Source organism: Microcebus murinus, chromosome 1 (genome assembly GCF_040939455.1).
Source record: "Microcebus murinus isolate Inina chromosome 1, M.murinus_Inina_mat1.0, whole genome shotgun sequence".
Lineage (NCBI taxonomy): Eukaryota > Metazoa > Chordata > Mammalia > Primates > Cheirogaleidae > Microcebus > Microcebus murinus.
Window position 1 is genome coordinate 7,760,589 of NC_134104.1, and position 19,301 is coordinate 7,779,889.

Consider the following 19,301-nt stretch of genomic DNA (forward strand, 5'->3'; position numbering starts at 1 on the left):
GCCTTGATGAATTGTACAAATACAGCACCCAGTCAGGCCAGCAATCATAAAGCTGGGCAAGCCTTTGCCGGAAATAAACTTCACTCACCAAATGCCAAGTAACTATGTCCCCAATCTGCCCTCGTCACTCAAATAGGCAGCCATAGGCATTCCCATATGGATTTATTATGAGTGAATTTTCTGAGGTGATACAAAGTTTATAAAAATATTTTATTTTGTTAAACCTCCTAAGTAGCTTATTCAAACTTGTGTTCCATATGTCACTCTGCTATTAATATGTAGGGTTTTACTTTTGTTCTTTATTTTCCTTCTCCAAATCAGGCAACTGAAAAAAAGTCTTAGTTCCATCTAATTCTTTTTATCCTTCGAATCTCCCCAGGTTCATCCTGAGTATGAAGAGGTCCTGGGGAATGTTATGACAGTTACCTTTACAAACTGCCCCTTTTCTTCTGGGTAAATCTCAGTAAATAACTTTCCTAATTAAGGTTCTACCACTAATCTAATTTTTTTCTATTTTAATATGTTATCCCAGCTACTGATTCAGACTTCTGGAACAAATTCTTCCTTTCTTAAATGGATTAATATTCCTTTGTTACCTCTCTGAACAGAAGATGGTAGCTTTTAAAATTAAACAGACCATGATTTCCTCACATCTACTATAATTCCATTTTCCCACTAATTCAATCTGGCCTTGCCCCTAATTGGTATCCCTCCCCCAGCCTACGAGTGCCTGATGATCCACCTTAGCTAACAGAATTCAAGGTCAGCAGAGTCAGACAAGACACTCTGGGTAACTTCACAGTTCTGATATGGTGAAGGCTGCACCTATTATTCTTATACTTCCTTAGGAGTAAGAGGAAGATGATGGCAACAGTAGCAGTATAAATAACAGTGGCAACCAATACTGACAGTCCTTAGGATGTACCAGGCAGTTTTAAGTACTTCACAAGTATTAATTTAATCCCCTGAAATGGGAGCTATTGTCACCCAAATTTTCCAGATAAGGAACTAAATCACAGAAAAGTTAAGTAGCTTGCCAGAGATTAGAACTAGTACAAAACCAAGCCTGGATCTGAACCTGGCCAGTCCCCAGGGGCATGCTCTGAACCTCTCAAGCTATGCTGCCCCTCAATATAAATGAGAATTTACCTGAGAATTCAGTCACCACAAAATAGAGTTTTAGTTAACCAAGCACACTGAATTATACATAAATGAAAACCTAGATTTATAGCCCTTTTCTAATACAGCAACTTGTAGAGGTTCTAAAACACTGCAAGAAAAATTCATTTTAATATGTCATAGAGACATTTGAAGCAGGTAATTTTGTAAAAGAATCCTCTGTTTAGCCAACAATGCAGACGTTTAGCTAACTGAAGCCCCATATGCCCAGTTATATTCTCCTAACTACACCACATGCAAATAAGCAGAGGTTTGAGATAGGATTACCTTGTTTTCTTCTAAGTTCCTTTTCAACTTCTCTTCCAGGTCCCTGGTCTCTTCTGAGCTTTTAAGTTTTATCTGCTCATAATTTTCACATGCTTCTTTAAGCTGCTCTTGTAATACTTGGTACTCCTTTTCAATCTGTGTGATTTCTCCCTAAAAGTAAATTATGAAATTATCTATTCAAAATAGATAATTATCTATTCAAAATAGTTAAAAATGCCTATGTATGATCTTGTTCTGAACTCTCTCAAAATACAGGAGAATAAAAGGCAGGTGAAAATTTACAAGAGAAATGTCACAATAATTCAGGAATTCAAAACCTCTAAATATTGTTTGGCAAAGCTATCTGATAAATATAATCATTCATATTATTGAAATGCATAATAAAACTTTCCAATCTGTACTATAAATAGCTCTGAATATTTGTTTTAGAAAGATTCAGTATTAGATCAATAGTTTGAGGTAAATATCACTCTTCATAATTAACACCAAGAAGTATTTATTAGGTTTAAAAAGCTACATATATAATGCATATTTTAGATATGAACAGGACATATTAATCTGGGCCCTACTTTTAAGTGTTTCAAATATTAATAAATAGTTGCTGGTTATTTCGAAAAGACAAGTTAAAATATTATCAATGAATTGTTTTCAGTTATCTGTTTCTTGGACCAACTTAAACAAAGAAAGCAACCAGAGACCATTCTAAAATATGAAATGGTGGTGAACAAAAAATGTTATTATGTTAGTATTTTTTGAAACCTTTCATACTGCTAAGCCTGGCAACAACCACACATTTCTATCTGAAAGAGTATCTGTTTGATGCTGGCAACTTCTCCCAGCTACAGGTGACTGCCCTCCCTGTAGCAGCTGGGCTTTGCCTTTGGAAATCTAACCCAGGCCAAATCTGGTCCACCTTCAACATCCCCTGTACCTTCCCCCAACACTTTAGCATCTTCCAAGTATAAAAAGACAGGGAACCAACTATGTGAAATTCTGTGAATCATCAGTTAGAGAACTGTGAACTATGGGTAGGATGACCATACATGTCAGTTTGCCTTGGAGAATCTCAATTTATGTCTGCCCAGACTAAAAGTTTACTACTGTGAATAGAGTCCATATTTACATAATAAATTAAATGGTCAACTGCACTATGATCCAGAAGTAAGACTTTATGGTTTAAGATCTCAGTTACCTCTATATTCATTCTCAGTTCAGCAAACAGATCATGATGAATAGCAACTTGGTATTATGAATTAATCTGTATGCCCCAAATCAGCAACAGAGATAGGAAGTTAAATGCCACGTCTATGTTATTACATTTAAATTTCACCACACTTCTGTGAAAAATATATTATTTTCTCCTTTATTGAATTAGTAAATCAAGGCTTAGGGATGTGAAGCAACTTCTCAAAGCCCCAGAAGAAAGCAGCTAGGAAAGTGGGAAAGTGCTGGGATTCAAGTGCAAGTCTCACTGGTTGAGAAACCAGCAGTCAACTAGACTAGCATCAAAGTCCTGAAATAAGAGCTAAATTAAGAAAGCACAAGGCTTAGGGATGTGAAGCAACTTCTCAAAGCCCCAGAAGAAAGCAGCTAGGAAAGTGGGAAAGTGCTGGGATTCAAGTGCAAGTCTCACTGGTTGAGAAACCAGCAGTCAACTAGACTAGCATCAAAGTCCTGAAATAAGAGCTAAATTAAGAAAGCATTTGTGAATGTTCCCATCACTGATAGAATATTTATTTGAGGGTCAAAACCACTCAAATAAACAACAGAACCTACCTGGCTTAAAGCTAAGTATGGCAAAAGAACACCCATTACTCTACTCGGTATATACTCATCACATACAGGCAAAAGTGTTCACTACAGCACTGTTTGTAAGCATGAGAAGCTGACACAATCTAAATGTTCAACAGTAAGAAATCAGTCAAATAAATTATTATACATCTGTACAATGGAATAACAAGCATCCATTTAAAATGATGCTATAAATCTGTATTTACTGATGTGGAAAAAAGTCCATAATACATTAATTGCAGAATGCAAATTTTAAAGACAACATATATGGCATGATCTCATCTTTTAAAAGATATTGCTTAGTTATATGTAAATGTTTAAATAAGGCCTGGAAAGCTGCACATCATAATATTAACATGAGTGACAAGAAAGATGATTTTCAATTCCTCTTTCATAATTTCCAGTATTATTCAATTAAAAAAATTTCAAGACTGTATATTAATTTTATAATTAGCAAAAGCTATAAAGATATTTGTACAAATAGAAGAAACACAAAGTTCTAACATTACTTCTTCCTACTTAACTGTACCTTTGATCTTGTGATTTATTCTATATCAGTAATTATAGAACCACTTCATTTTTAAAGAATGGCATATTTCATTATACAGATATACCATAATTTAACTAGTCTACTATTGATAGATGTTTAGATTATATTAAATGTTTTGCTGATACAAATATAGATGAAACAAATATACAAGTATCTTTGCTCACTGGTCTCAAAACACATATGAGGGCAGATCAATTCCAAACTGCCTTTCCCAGTAATATGCATGTACATTTCAGTAACATGTAAATGACTGCTTTTCTTATTTCAAGTGGGGTTGTGCATATTTTTATATGTTTAAAAATCATCTATATTTCTTTTATTGTGTATTATCTATTCACATCCACTCCCATTTTGTGATAGGTCGTTCATTCTTTTCCTTATTGAGTTATAGAAACTTTATACGTTAAGGATATTGTTAATAGCTCTCCCTCTGTCCTATGCTGCAAATAATGTCCTAGTTTGTCACATGTTTTGATACCATACGTGTGTATTAGTTATTATAAATATATATGCTATGCAAATTAATATATACATTATATATGTGTATATGCATATAAATATACTTTTTTGCCATGCTGTTTATTAATCTTATGAACAAATTTTCCCTTTTTTTCTAGAGTACTTCTATGGGTTCATTTTATATATTTAAATCTTTGATCTGCCTGAAACTTATTATGGTATAAGGAATAAGGTAGATCTCCAAATTAATTTTTTCTAGATGACAACCTATTTCTCATAAAACCATGTGTTTAGTAATTTACCTTTTGTTCACTGATGATTTATCATCTTTATTATACCTTAAATTTCTATATTCTTCTATTCTATTGGACTCTTATTTTAATGGTCTATGTATGTGATAATACAGATTTATACTGTGTTTTGCTATCTAGCTATATAACTCCTTTTTTTATAATTCCTTTTCCCTGGCCATTCCTGTTGTTCACTTTTCCATGTGAAGTTTAAAATCAATTTGTCTAGTTACAAACAAATCCTGTGGAGTAACCAGCCTCTAAGATAGCTTTAAAGATCCTTGCCTCTTGATACTCACATCCTTGTATAGACCTCTCCTACCATGTATCAGGGTTGGTGGGTTGGTCCGTGTGACCAAGAGAACATAGCAGAAATAATGGAGCATGACTTCCTAAAGCAAGTCATAAAAGTCATCGCTGCTTCTGCCTTGGATCACTTACTTTGGGGAAAACCAGGCCCCAGGAGGACACTCAAGCAGTGCTACCTGGAAGTCTACAACACAAGTAACTGAAGCCCCCTGCCAACTGCCAGCACAAATTTGGCAGCTATGTGTAAAGTTTCTTTACATAGATTTAAGTATTTTATCTTTTTGTTGCTATTGAAGATGGAATATTTTCTTCTCATAAACTTTTGGGTTTTTTTGCTTCTAATATACTAACAGGCTACTGTTTGTATATGGAAAGGTATTAGTTTGTATCTAATCATCTTTTCAAATTATCTTACATTTTGGTGTAGATTTTCAGTTATCACTTTGGATTTTCCCAGCACACAATCTTATCCTCTGTAAATAATGATAACGTTTACATTCTCTTTTCCATCTTATTTCTGTTTCATATAGAATTTTGTCAGTATCTCTAGGATAATAATAAGTATTAATGGTGATGTTTTGCCATTAATAAAATATGATAGCTTTTGGCTTAAGAGAGAAAGATAGTAGCATGTTGAGAAATAATCATTAATTTTCATTTTCTTACTAGTTGTGGTCAAGACAGGGACTTGAATTTTATCCAGTACCTTTTCAGCAACTATAGAGGCGATCAGATAATTTTTCTCTTATGATATATTAACAAAGTAAATTATATTAATAGATTTTCTAATTGAATCATCCTTATAGCAGTAAAGACATTTATAATACCTTTCTGTGTTATTCATATGAATAAACTTATTTATAAATTACTACATGCTCATTATACCAGTTAAAACCAATAAAGCCATTATACTTTGAAATAAATACGCTAGAAAAATTAACTTTTCCTTTGCCTCCCCTTCTCAAATTTCAACAAAAACAAAACAATTTTTTGGTTATGTTCCAAACTTATTCCATGATAACTGTGTATGGAATTAGCTGGCTCCAAAATGGTTCTAGTGCATCATCTCAACTAAACAAATTAATGAATAAACTTTTAAACAGTTTAATAAAATTTGACTCACATGTTGTGCCTCAAAAGGATCATATGGCTCAGTATTGACTTCCTGGTATGTTATGTTCCAAGAAACCTATGGGGCAAAGCAAACATTTAAACTCAATTTATCTCAATTGTTCTAGTAAAATAAATCTATCATGTAATAACATTTTGAAGAATGTTCTTAGTTTTTTCCAGACTTTCCTCCCCCCAATTTAGGTTATATTCCATGCTTTCTATAAATATTTATATTAGGAAAGTTATTTAGAATTAATATAACTGAAAATGATTTTGGTTCATTACTCTTAACATTTTTTTCAAAGCTTCCATGAAAATAAAGAACATAATGAGGAGTGAAGCAATTTAATAAGGATCTAATGAATTCAAACCCTATTAAAGGCAACTATAGAACAACCTCAATTTATTCTTGTGCTTGTTAGGAAAGAACTCTTCACACACATTCCTCTTGTTTCTCTCTGTCTGGTTATCTCTTTTTAACACCCTCATTCCTCCTCTGGTCTGGCAGGAGAAGCTGGGCATGTGGAGCCCAGACTCTCATTCTCTCTGCAGAGCTGCCAGCACATTTTCCCTTCCTCCTCCATGCAGTAACTCCTATGGTGTAGGCACCCCAAGCCAAGAGGGCCTCCTAGCCTTACCCTCCCGTAATTGGTAGGTAAGGCAGGGTGACGAGGGCTTCACTGTTAGCACATATACTATTCTACAGAAATAGCCACATCCTCCTTCTGTACCTTTATTAATTATTAAAGTGATGGTATGGCTCCATCTGCTGACTCCTTTATCTTGCTTCTCAACTTACGTAGACTTTGAGTAGGTAAGAAGGGTATTACATATTGGACTCAAACTCACTCTGACAAGATTATCTGTCACACCTCACAAAAAGGTTCATATTTTAAAAATATTTTCAGGCAAAAGCTTCAGGAACCATTATAAAGTCAATCAATTTTAAGGATTTTAGTAAATATAATGGCAATATAAATGAAAATTTAACTTCAGCACGAAGGAGACTTTTTCTATTAAGTCTTACCTGCACAGCAACCATCTGTGTATGTGGAATATTTGTTACTGCATTGGTACTTTCCAGATTTACTTCACATTTGTTGTCAGAATTTCCACAGTGCCCATCATTTATGTCAGACTCACTCAGGACTGTTTCAGCATCACCTGTGCTGCACGATGACTTTACAGATGTTCCCAAAGAGCCCTCAGGGATCTGCGTTCCAGAAGCAATCTGGTCGCCAGTGGCATTCTCAGGACTCAAATGACCCTCAATATATGCAGCAGCGTTGTTATCTGCTCTGTCATCGGCTACAAAAGATGCCACCACTGGTATTGATCTTTGCAGCTGATACTCAGAAGAAATATTGGCCAAAGGTGCATATAGGCTGGCGTACTGGGGCAAACTTGGTAACACGTTTATGTACGTTGGAGTTGTCTGGGTGATATCAAATCTCTGAAAAGGAACGTATGTACAGAATCCTGTGACCAAATGGGATTGAGTCCAGTAGGTTAGTTTCACATCCTCAGTAACTATTGTAACAGAATCAGAAGAAACGAGCTTGTGATTTGCATCCTCAGAGACTGGTTTGGGAGAATTAGCAGGGACTTCTTTGGCTTTCCCATCCTCAAAAACTGGTGTAGAAGAATCATCGGCTACCAGTTTGGGCTTCATATCTTCACAAGCTGGTTTGGGAGAATTAGCAGGTGGAGGTTTGGGCTGCACATCTTCAGAAGCTGATGCTGAAGATAAATCAGACACTGGGTTGGACTTTACATCTGGTTTAAATTCCCTAGCAGCTGGATTCAGTGGTAGTTTAGCTCGTAAATATTCTCCTGTTTTTGAAATTTCTTCTACTTTGGTTTTAATGTTTTTCTTCTTCCTTTTTTTCTTGAGCCGTGATGCAACTTTCTTCAATGCAATACAGTTGTCAATCACAACAAAACGAGGACATCCCAGGAGAAAAGATTTTAAACCTCCTGCTTTTTCTAGTATCTGTCGTGTTTCTTCTGGGAAAAATTCATATTCTTCAGAGAACATCTTGTTACTCATATCCAAAGGACCGTGTTCCTCCAACAACTGAGAAAAGTAACTTGGAAAAAATTTACATTTACATGAGTTAGTATAATGAGGTAATTGCAAATGTTTAACTGGAAAAAAAAAATGATTATTCTCCCAAAGCAAAATACTACTGTTAACTTCCCACTGATCTCAACTCTTCCCCAACAAGAAACATAAGGTTAACTGCAATGAATAATACTATAAACAAAATTTTGTCTACCCCCTAGAAAATAAACCTTTGCCTCTTTTTTTTTTTTTGAGAAAAAGCAAAAGGGAATAAAAAATTATTTTATAAATTCCAATTACATAATCTATTTAAAAGCAAGCAACAAAATTTATTCAGGAAAAGTAACAAGAATGCCAAGGAGGCTGGGAGTGGTGGCTCATGCCTGTAATCCTACCACTCTGGGAGGCCAAGGCGGGTGGATTGTTTGAGCTCAGGAGTTCGAGACCAGTCTGAGCAAGAACAAGACCCCGTTTCTCTACTAAAAATAGAAAGAAATTAGCTGGACAACTAAAGATATATATATAAAAATTTAGCCAGGCATAGTGGCACATGCGCAGGAGGATCCCCTGAGCCCAGGAGTTTGAGGTTGCTGTGAGGTAGGCTGACGCCACAGCACTCTAGCCCAGGCAACAGAGTGAGGCTCTGTCTCAAAAAAAAAAAAAAAAATGCCAAGGAAATCAAATCTTAAAAAAAAATTCTATTTAAATTTGCAAACAGTAGATCTATTAAATTTTTTCTGTATAGGAATGTTCAATGATTCAGAGGGACTGAAATTAACCATGTCTCACCAATAAACCGATATAATCCAAGCCCCAGCTTCACAGTAATGGCCCCTTAGTCTGACTCTAGTTGCAAACTGAGTTTGTTCATTCCAGTTCTCAGTCCATTTCCTTTTCCCACTATTGCATCAGACTCAAGGAGGTCTTCTTCCAACTGAATTCTGTATTCTCTTTGTACAGAGGCAATAACTTGCATAAGTCACACCAGGTACCCACTTAGAAGCCGCCTCCAAAGGGGCTTTCTTAGTAAAGTAATGTTAACAAAAAGGATAGCTTATTTAGAAGGAGGATAAATACAGCACTTCTCTGAATCAAGAGGAAATACTTTTTTGTGCAGGTGAATGCACAGGACACTTAGAAATGATTAACCTCTATTTGAACCCCTACTCTGATAAAAACCAAATACCACTTCTCTTTGTTAGCATTGCTACTCTAAATACTTAAAAGCCACTCCAAAATCTCCTTTAATGTGCTTTACAATGAATATTTTTCTCTTAGAATAATCCTTACAATTCAAACTCCCCCATATACATGTTGTTTTTCAAGGTAAGGTAAAATATGGCCTTGCTTTAAAATTCCCAACAAACTTCATTTTTATAGAGAAATTTCTAAAAGCAGAAGACTCCAAATGAGAGTCAGGTAAAAAGAAAAAAGCACTGTAGTCTCAGGAACAGAAATCTTTGTTGAGGTTTTGGCTGATCAGTGTAAATAGCATCGGCCTCTAACACCTGTCCAAAGAGAGCCCCCTTTCCAGTCACTGTTAAGCTGCCATTAGGCAATAGCAGAATAACTGATGAATGGTGTATGCGTATTTGCTTTTTTAAAAAAGTAAAGCATTTGTTGGACTGTATAGTTTTGTTCTCCATATGGATATTAAATAGTATCACTGAAAAATAAAGCTTTTCTACCTGGATTAAAATACTTAAATCTGAAATGTGATAACTAAAGAACAGAGAACACATGAAAGGAAACTGTTCTCAGTGATTCAGCACCAACGTATCAACCACAAGAGGGATTAGCAATACAAATGACAATGCAGATATAGGTGATGATTATTAAGCAGCTAGTAAAAATCATGTTCCTGAAGAATACTTAAGGAAATGAAGAAATATCATGCATTTTTAGGTGAAAAAGGCAAAAACAAGATTGAGTATGTAGTAAAATCATAGTTTGCAAATTTAAAAAAATGTTTTTATACATATACATTTTAAGTCTAAAAGAATACACAGCAAATGTTAACTGTGGTTATATCTGAGTGGCAGAATTATTCATAATTTTCATTTTTCCTTTAAGCTTAAAAAATTTTTTTAAAATTCCCACAATAATTTATACTATTACTTTTGAAATCAGAAAGAAGTTTTTTTCAAAGAATTAGAACCTCCACATTTTTGTCCACTGGCTTAAGTAGCAACAAATTTTTCATATGTTCAAGCAGAATAAAATTTAACTCAACAAAAGTTCCTAGCCCAAAGAGAAATGGTACTGTAACCATACTGTGAATTATATTTTTATAGCTACTATTACTTGAAATGCAACACAAAATGAACTTTAACTCTATATTTAGACTCATCTATGCATTGAGAATAGACTCAGTCAGATAAACACTGGATCCAAAATAGCATAAACACGATTTCTTCATAATCTAGTGTTATACAGGGGTTAGAATCAGCCCATCAACACTGAACCCTGGTGCTGGTGTGGCTGTTTAGTAAATACGAAAGACTCTAAGGCTATAACAAAAGATGCTAGACACAACAAAGATGGTGAGGCTTACATGATCATTTCAGTTTTGGCCCAATTATGAAATTAATCTCCTCTCTCATCTGGCCCCTTCAAAGTCTTAGACTCTAATAGGGCTTGTATTCCTATACTTAAGAACCAGAGGCAAAAAATTGAGCACATTGTACATAACAGGAATAAAAAAAAAATAAAGCTAATTACACCAGAGATATTAACAGCTGTTATGTGTACATATTTCTATATGTATTATAACATTTTCATAATTTGATGATGACCATTTGTGTCTTAACAGTCACAAATAAACTTTTAGAACACCAGTGCATGTCACTGTCAGCATAGGAGAAAGGACAGGAATAGAAAAAACATTTCAAAAAGTACTCTCATCCTACTAACTAGGAATGCCCCTTTGAAAATCGCTGTTTTCTACATGCCCATGATTCTTATTTTGGAATGTCATTTTTATTTGCAATATTCTGTAATCCTTCCAGTGATCATCTTAGCTCTCTTGCTATGTTGCAGGCTGCATGACAGGACTACACCTTCTACTTTTTCTGGAATCTGCAATAGTGCCTAATCTTATGTGGTCAATAAATCTTGACCGACTAATACCACTACAGTGATGTTAAGAAAAATTAAATGCAGAATAATTTGATTCAATTATCTAAATCCTAAAATATTAGACCTAGAAGGAGCCATTAAAAATAAGTTAGTCCAATTCCCTATTTTAAGGTGAAATACTAAGGTCAAGAAAAGGTTAATTCATTGCAGTTATCCCAGTATTCTTGACTCCTTGTCCAATATTTTTCTATCCTATATTTTTTTCATATGCAATAGTTTCATTTTCATTTCTTTCATTGACTGGCCAATAAAAAAAATCATCATTCTTAAGCTACCATGTTTTTACTCTTGAAAATTCAAAGAATTATATTTTGAAATGTAATATGCTGTACTTTCTTGGTTTTCTATTATAAGAGAAAAATTTTCTCTCAAAATAAAAGCAAATCAATCTATTTATTCCCCTCATAAAATTGCTTATAATGGCAATAAAATCTTTAAGAGACAAGCAGCACAGTTCACAATCGCAAAGGTGTGGAAACAACCCACATGCCCATCAATACATGAGTGGATTAATAAAATGTGGTATACGTATACCATGGAGGACTATTCAGCTCTAAGAAACAATGGTGATATAGCACCTCTTATATTTTCCTGGATGGAGCTGGAACCCATTCTACTAAGTGAAGTATCTCAAGAATGAAAAAACAAGCACCACATGTACTCACCAGCAAGTTGGTATTAACGGATCAACACCCAAGTGGACACATGGTAATAACATTTATCGGGTGTCGGGCAGGTGGGAGGGGGGAGGGGATGGGTATATACAAACATAATGAGTGAGATGTGCAACGTTTGGGGTATGGTCACGCTTGAGGCTCTGGCTCGATGGGGGAGGGGGGACATGGGCAATATACATAACCTTAACATTTGTACCCCCATAATATGCTGAAATAATAAAAAAATGTTTAACAAATAAAAGTTAGAGAAACCTAAAAAAAAAAAAAAGAGAGAAAAGCTACTGAAAACTACACACTTCAGGTTCAGTTTGGCATGCTTGAAGCAAATTCTAGCATATTTTAAGAAATAGTAGGCCGGGTGTGGTGGCTCACACCTGTAATCCTAGCACTCTGGGAGGCTGAGGCGGGTGGAATGCTCGAGGTCAGGAGTTCAAAACCAGCCTGAGCAAGAGCGGGATCCCGTCTCTACTATAAATAGAAATAAATTAATTGGCCAGCTAATATATATATAGAAAAAATTAGCCGAGCATGGTGGCGCATGCCTGTAGTCCCAGCTACTCAGGAGGCTGAGGCAGTAGGATTGCTTGAGCCCAGGAGTCTGAGGTTGCTGTGAGTCAGGCTGACACCACGGCATTCACTCTAGCCTGGGCAACAAAGTGAGACTCCATCTCAAAAAAAAAAAAAAAAAAAAGAAAAGAAAAGAAAGAAATAGTAGAATAATTTTGCAGCTGTTTCCATGTTGTCATGCAGTTTCTGCAAATATGATTTGCTCAGCAAGTGAACTCTAAAGAAAAACTATGAAGAGGGACCTAAGAGCATATAACAAGACTATATAGGAATAATATAACTGAGGGAAGTAGAAGAAATGACTATATTGTGGATGAGTGACAGGATTTTCAGAAGAGTTAGCTTTTAAATTAATCTTCTATTACAGATCTTAGACCTGAATTTCTTTTCTTAAGGAAGACCTCATGCGCTATTTATTAATGCCAAACTCAAAATGGTAAGCTGTTTCCTAGATTTTCCTTCATTCTTTGTTTTATCCACCCTACTTAAATTCAATTTGTTAAATTTCACATTCACATTTTCAATCCAAAAGTAATTCACACTCAGAGTTACTTAAAAAGAAAAATATGTTTCTCTTTCATTAGATCAATGTCAGGAAGTTGAGTCTCTAATATAACACAGGGATGTAGGGTTTTACAACTATACTATCATCCCAGTTAAACAACTACTATCCAAGCAGAATTAATAATAGCACCCTAATATCCTTTTCCCAATAATAGGATAATACTTCACCAAGCTACCTAACTTGTCAATGGAATTATGAGATGCCAAAATTGTAACCAACAACATAAGGACAATGAGATCAAATTATTATTTGTTAAATGAATACCTTAGAATTTGTGATAAAAAGATTATGGCTGGAAACTATCAGTGCCATCAGGAAATACTAGAACAGTTTTAGAAGTAAAAAGTATCTACATTAGCAGCTCAAACTGACAAAACCAATAATCATTAGGACTCTAAATAATTAATAATCCTCAATTAATTTTGTGTAATATCTGACAAAATCTTTAAAAATGTTCTTCCCGGGAGGATGAGAACCAATAAATGAGCCCTTTAATAAATATAAAAAATACAAAGTAAACAACTTCTGATCTTTAATTGGCAGCTTCAGTATACAATAACAACTGTAGGAATTTTAATCTACTTACTCATATAGAGTTGAACATTTTTGTTTTGGGTTAATGTCCCACAACTTCTTATTGCGGACAACATATTCGTTACTGTGCTGGTCATAGAGAGCTTCAAACTCTTCCACGTCTTGCCGAAGATGATCAGGCACTGCAAATGGGCCTGCAGAATCTGAATTTCGCCTGCTGATTTAAAAAATACCCAAGAAACCAGTTAATTTTGTTAATAAACTTTTGCCTTATTATTTAACCATAAGAATGGCTAGCAGAAATAGATATGGCGACAGTAAAATGTTACTCAGCTTTACTTAATGCAGAAAAGCTACCCTTCCATAGTTATAGTTAAAAAATATTATATCTGACATTCTGAGTAAGCACTTTCAATTAACTAGTCAGTCTTGCTACAAGGAACAAATTTGTTAAAACTTCACCTTTTTAAATAATCAACATTGTATTATTATAACTTGTTAAAGGGCTAAGAGGCAAATGAAGATTTTTATTATAACTGCTAATAAGTGAGACTGAGATTGCTAAAAAGTACTAATAAAAAGATTTTTTTAAAAATGAGTTTAAGATTTTAGCATTCTAAAAAGATATAGTAGTTTGAGTATGGGCTCTAAAATCATGTGGGCATGATTTAAACCGACTCTGCTATTTATAAGCTTTGTGTTCTTAGACAAGTCACTCAACTACACTGTCCTTAGTTTCCTAATCTTTATAATGAACATAATCCTAGTACTTATCTCCTAGGCTGGATGAATGGATTAAGTGAGTTTGTATATGTAAAGCCCTTAGAAAAATGCCTGGTACATAAGTGTTAATCTCAGTAAACACTATGTTATGGTCTGAATGTATGTGTCCCTCAAAATTCACATGTTGAAACTTAAACAGCAATATGATGGTGATAGGACGTGGAACCTATGGGAGGTGATTAGGCTCTGCCTTCATGGATGGTTTTAATGCCCTTATAAAAGAGGGCCCAGAGAACTGCCTCTTCCTTTTCACCATGGGAGGACACAGCTAGCAGGTGCCATCTATCAACCAAAAAGTGGGCCCTCGCCACACTCCAAAAGTTTGCCAGAGCCTTGATCTTGGACTTCCCAGCTTCTAGAACTGTGAAAAATAATTTTCTGCTGTTTGTAAGCCACTCCATTTATGATACATTGTTACAATAGCCTAAAAGTACTAAGTCTCTTATTATTTTAACTTAAAACAATTCCTCCACTTAAAGAATCCATGAAAATGTACAAATTTCATGTGAAAAAAAAAACATTTTGTGGGTTTTTGGTCCATAAAAGAATACGAAATAAAAAGGTTATTGCTATTCACTAGTTTTATATCTTATGTGTATTTACTGTTTCTTGAAAACTCAGTTTTAACAACCAGATGCCATTAAAATTATCAACATATAAGGTTAGATAAATCATAACCTCATATGGTGTTTCCAAAACATCTTCCTCTCTTTTGTTATAACAAAAATGCTAGTAATTATCAATAAGACACTCTCTTAATTAAATATTTTAAAGAATATTTTCCAGACATTTTTCTAGGATCTTCTCACAATACCTCACACATAGTAGGTTCTCAATATATATTTATCGAATGAATGTCATCAGTCTTGTGACTTTAACACAGCTTAAATTTTTTTTTCTTTTAAGAGATAGGATCTCATTCTGTCACCCAGGCTGGAGTGCAGTGACACAATCATAACTCACTGCAGCCTCAACTCCTGGGCTTAAGGGATCCTCCCGCTCCAACCTCCCAAGTAGCTGGGACTACAGGTGCTTGCCAGGCACATGACACTGCAACTGGCTATTTTAAAAACATTTTTTTGTAGAGACAAGGTCTTGCTATGTTGCCCAGGCCGGTCTCAAGTGATCCTCCCACCTCAGCCTCCCAGAGTGCTTGGATTATAGGCATGAGCCACCCTGCCTGGTCCTTAATGAATTCTTAATGCCTACAAGCCATGCTATAAATCCAATCAATATAGATTACATCGACTTGTCAGAGATGCACATCTTTAGAAATGGAAGTTAGAGAAATAAAACTCAAGTTTATAGTACATTCAATTAACCCCATTTGTTAAGTAAAAACGTTTGAGTTAAAAATGAAGAAAAAAATTTAAAATTGTACTTACTTATGGTTTTCACCTGAAGTGATAGTCTCATTTGGTGCTACTGAAGTTGTTCCAGACCCAACTAACATAGGCTGGTTTAAAAGACAGAAAATGACAATGATTTTCTACTTTAAAATGCCATTAAAGAAAAAAATACCATTAAAATTAAGGAATGCTTATATAAACATGCATGCAAATTGCTAATATATAAGTCCTATTCAAATTTTCTATGAATAGAAACACATATTAATAGTAAGTTTAAACAGCCACAAGTAAGCTCAAACTAACATTTAGGGTAGTTTTTAATGCTCCAAAAAAATTAAAATGTCACTCAGTTTAAACTCCCATTTTAGCTAAACTAAAGGCATATAGTCAAAGATAAAAAGAAAGGTTTTACTGGAGCTCAAGGCTTCTAAGATTTACTCACTCTCTCATCCCTGTACCCTTTTCTTCCCCCGCAACATACGTGAGAGCCATGAAGAACCCACCATGAGACTTATGCCCTACTTAACTCATGGACTTGCAAGGAGAGCCTTTGGTGAGTGGAAGGAAAGGATCCTATCAATCTTGAGATTGTTATATAATTAGTAGTAATCACTTTTAGTTTGATTATTTTAGATAAATATTTGAATATAAACATAATAGCGTCAACAAAATCTTCTGATACTAGAAACTACTATTCTGCTTTCTTATCTCCCAATAAAATTCAGTTTAGTAATAAAAATAGATGATACTTACTAAGTTCTTACTACTGAATAAGCCTAACTCCATTAGTTATTAATAAGTACCACAATTATTCTTATTACACAGATGAGCACACTAGAGAGTGGTCCCCAACCTTTTGGCACCAGGGACCAGTTTCATGGAAGACAATTTTTCCAGAAACTGGCGATAGGGGCCTTGGGGAGGGTGGTGCAGAGCTCAGGAGTTAAGGTGCTGCTCATTTCCTAACAGGCCATGGACTGGTCACAGGATTGGGGACCACAGCACTAGAGCACAGGGATGTGAAATAACTTGCCCAAGGTCACAAAGATAACTGGTGGAACCAAGATGTGAACCCAGGTCTGCTGACCCCAAAGCCTTCTTAGCCACTCTGCTCTATGACCACCCATAGACTTCTACAAGATGACAAATGTTTTCACTCAGAAATATGCACAAAATAAAAAGCACAGTAAAGAGTAAGAGTTTCTTTCAAGAGTTAACTTTTATATAATGTAAACCTTAAATTTTCTCAATATGCAGATTGCCAAAATATCTATCGTTAAAGCCTAGAAAGTCCTTCTGTACAAGATGTTTCAAAATATCCCAAGAATTGCTTAACTCTAATTTATATCTCCAATTAATTATGGAGAGTTTAGACAGGAATACAGATAATATTATATACCTTTGAATCTTTTGGCTTCTTTTTCTTTCCTTTGTTCTTCACTTTGGTAGAATTAAACTAAAAAATGGAAGAAGAAAAAAAAATCAATGAACACTCTAATAATGGCATTATGAAACTCAATATAAAGAAACCATATCGATTTTCATAGACTAGTCATAAGTTAAATGTATATAAAATTGTTTGACAAAAATAACACTATAGTGTATCAGCCCAAATGCTATGATAACAAAAAATAAAAAAGAATTTAATAATGCCTAAAAGTATAGCCAAAATTAAATCGTTCCAACGTTTTTACCTCATTTTCAACATGGTATGTGTCATTTGAAGTAATTAATTAGACTTTTAAGTAATTCCAGTTATATGCCATAATAGCATTTTTATGATATTCCTTTTACTAAGTCATAGTAGACATTCTACACCTGGCCAGACACTGGAGCATAGTCAATAAAGAAGCATTCAACTCCTCACAGGGTATGTTATCCATGTTTCCATACTCAGGCAGGCAATATTTGATAGAGCAGATTAAGATAAAATTTCACACATAGGATGCAGTGGCTCACGCCTGTAATCCTAGCACTTTGGAAGGCCAAGGCAGAAGAATCACTTGAGGTCAGGAATTCGAGACCAGCCTGAGCACAAGTGAGACCTCATTGCTACAAAAAATAGAAAAATTAGCTGGGCATGGTGGTGCACTTGTAGTCCCAGCTATTTGGGAGGCTGAGGCAGGAGGAATGCTTAAGCCCCAGGTGTTTGAGGTTGTAGTGAGCTATAATAACTTCTTTTTCTTTCCTGTACTCTAGCCTGGGCAACAGAGCAAGAGTCTGTCTCTAAAAAACAAAACAAAAAATCACATATACATAGATGATTTACTCCTGCAAATCAGTAAACAAGCATCTTTCTTTTTGAAAACTGCCACCATGCTTTTCTTTTCTCTATTTAATCACTTTCTAAAGCTAAAGAATTTCTGAACTGTCAGAAAGAATAAATGTCAACTACAACCTACTACAAAAGACAACTCTTCAACTGTTTTAACTTAAACTCAATCTGGAGCCACTCAAAACAAAGTCCCTTTGTTTTTCTTCCAGAGCAAAACATTAAAATTTTAATCATTAAAGATAACTTTTCATTTTTATGCCAGGAGATAAACTCTTTTCTATTTCTAATATTAACATTAATTAGGTGTAAAACTGAAATTGTCTAATTTAAGCCTAGGGTTTGCTGATTATTGCTCCCAATTCCAAGAGAAAGACTGGTGCCATTAACTTTCTACTGAAATAATACACATTATGCAGAATTTCTCTTAATTTGGTTCTGGAATGCTACCTGTGACATCAGTAAACACTAGCCTGGGTCCTCCTCATCATCCTTTGGCTAACATAAATTAGAACATAAGATTTAGTGACTAAGTAACTCACCGGAGCTTCACCACTGTCTTGTTTCCTTAACACAGTACAGCGGCTATCTGCAGGAAGACACAGATGGTTTTGTGAGGATACTAAACACTTACATTTCCATACAATACACTATCCCCTAAAAACTACACCTGATACTACTAACAAGACTGTTTCTATTTCTTATTTGGCTTTGACACTATTTGTCCTTTAGAAATCAAGGACAAAATGGCCAACTTAATGGGAAACCAACTACAAAGAACCACAAAATTTCAATCCAAATCAGCATAATTTGAATGCCTTCTAGATGCCATCTATGCTGGGTGCTGGGAATACAGAGATGCATAAGACAGTCCTTGCCATTGATGAGCTTGTGTTCTACTGCCAACAAGACAACAGGCAAACACCTGTAACCTGGTGTGCTAAGTGCACAGCAGCAAAGCTGATGGAGTGAGCAAGTCTGCATGGGGAGGGGAATGAGAAGGGGCATGGAGGTTCTGAGGAGGAGAGGACACTTAAGTTAGACACGAAATTAATAAGTAGAGATGGGGCGTGGTTGTGGAAACTGCCTGAGCAAAGACAGGAGGAAAGAGAGCACAAGGGATGTTTGGACACAGCCAGAAATGGGGTATGTGATCAGAGAGCAGACAAGGAAAGTGATGAGGAACCCAGACAGATGCCCTGAACTTAACTTGTAGGCAAAACTAAGAAAATGTTTTCCAAATCAGATAGTTACAGGATCAGACAGGTGTCAAGAATCACTAGCTGCAACACGAGAGGAAGATTAGGAGTCAGAGGGTGTAGAGACACTGAAACCAGTTTGCAGCTACTGTCATAGTTTAATTATGGAAAGATAACTGAGGTCCTGGCCTAGG

At 35.2% G+C, this 19,301-nt stretch overlaps 1 protein-coding gene across 1 annotated transcript in view; it reads right to left on the reverse strand.

The window, feature by feature from the left end:
* Positions 1-19,301, reverse strand: part of TTC3 (tetratricopeptide repeat domain 3) — a 120,293-nt gene that overhangs the window by 23,533 nt on the left and 77,459 nt on the right. The window contains exons 29-35 of the mRNA XM_076000257.1: positions 18,451-18,497; positions 17,036-17,092; positions 15,673-15,743; positions 13,557-13,721; positions 6,986-8,048; positions 5,969-6,034; positions 1,447-1,596 (exon numbers count right to left, since the gene is read on the reverse strand). Of these exons, the coding sequence (XP_075856372.1) occupies positions 1,447-1,596; positions 5,969-6,034; positions 6,986-8,048; positions 13,557-13,721; positions 15,673-15,743; positions 17,036-17,092; positions 18,451-18,497 (1,619 nt within the window). The remainder of the gene's footprint in view (positions 1-1,446; positions 1,597-5,968; positions 6,035-6,985; positions 8,049-13,556; positions 13,722-15,672; positions 15,744-17,035; positions 17,093-18,450; positions 18,498-19,301) is intronic.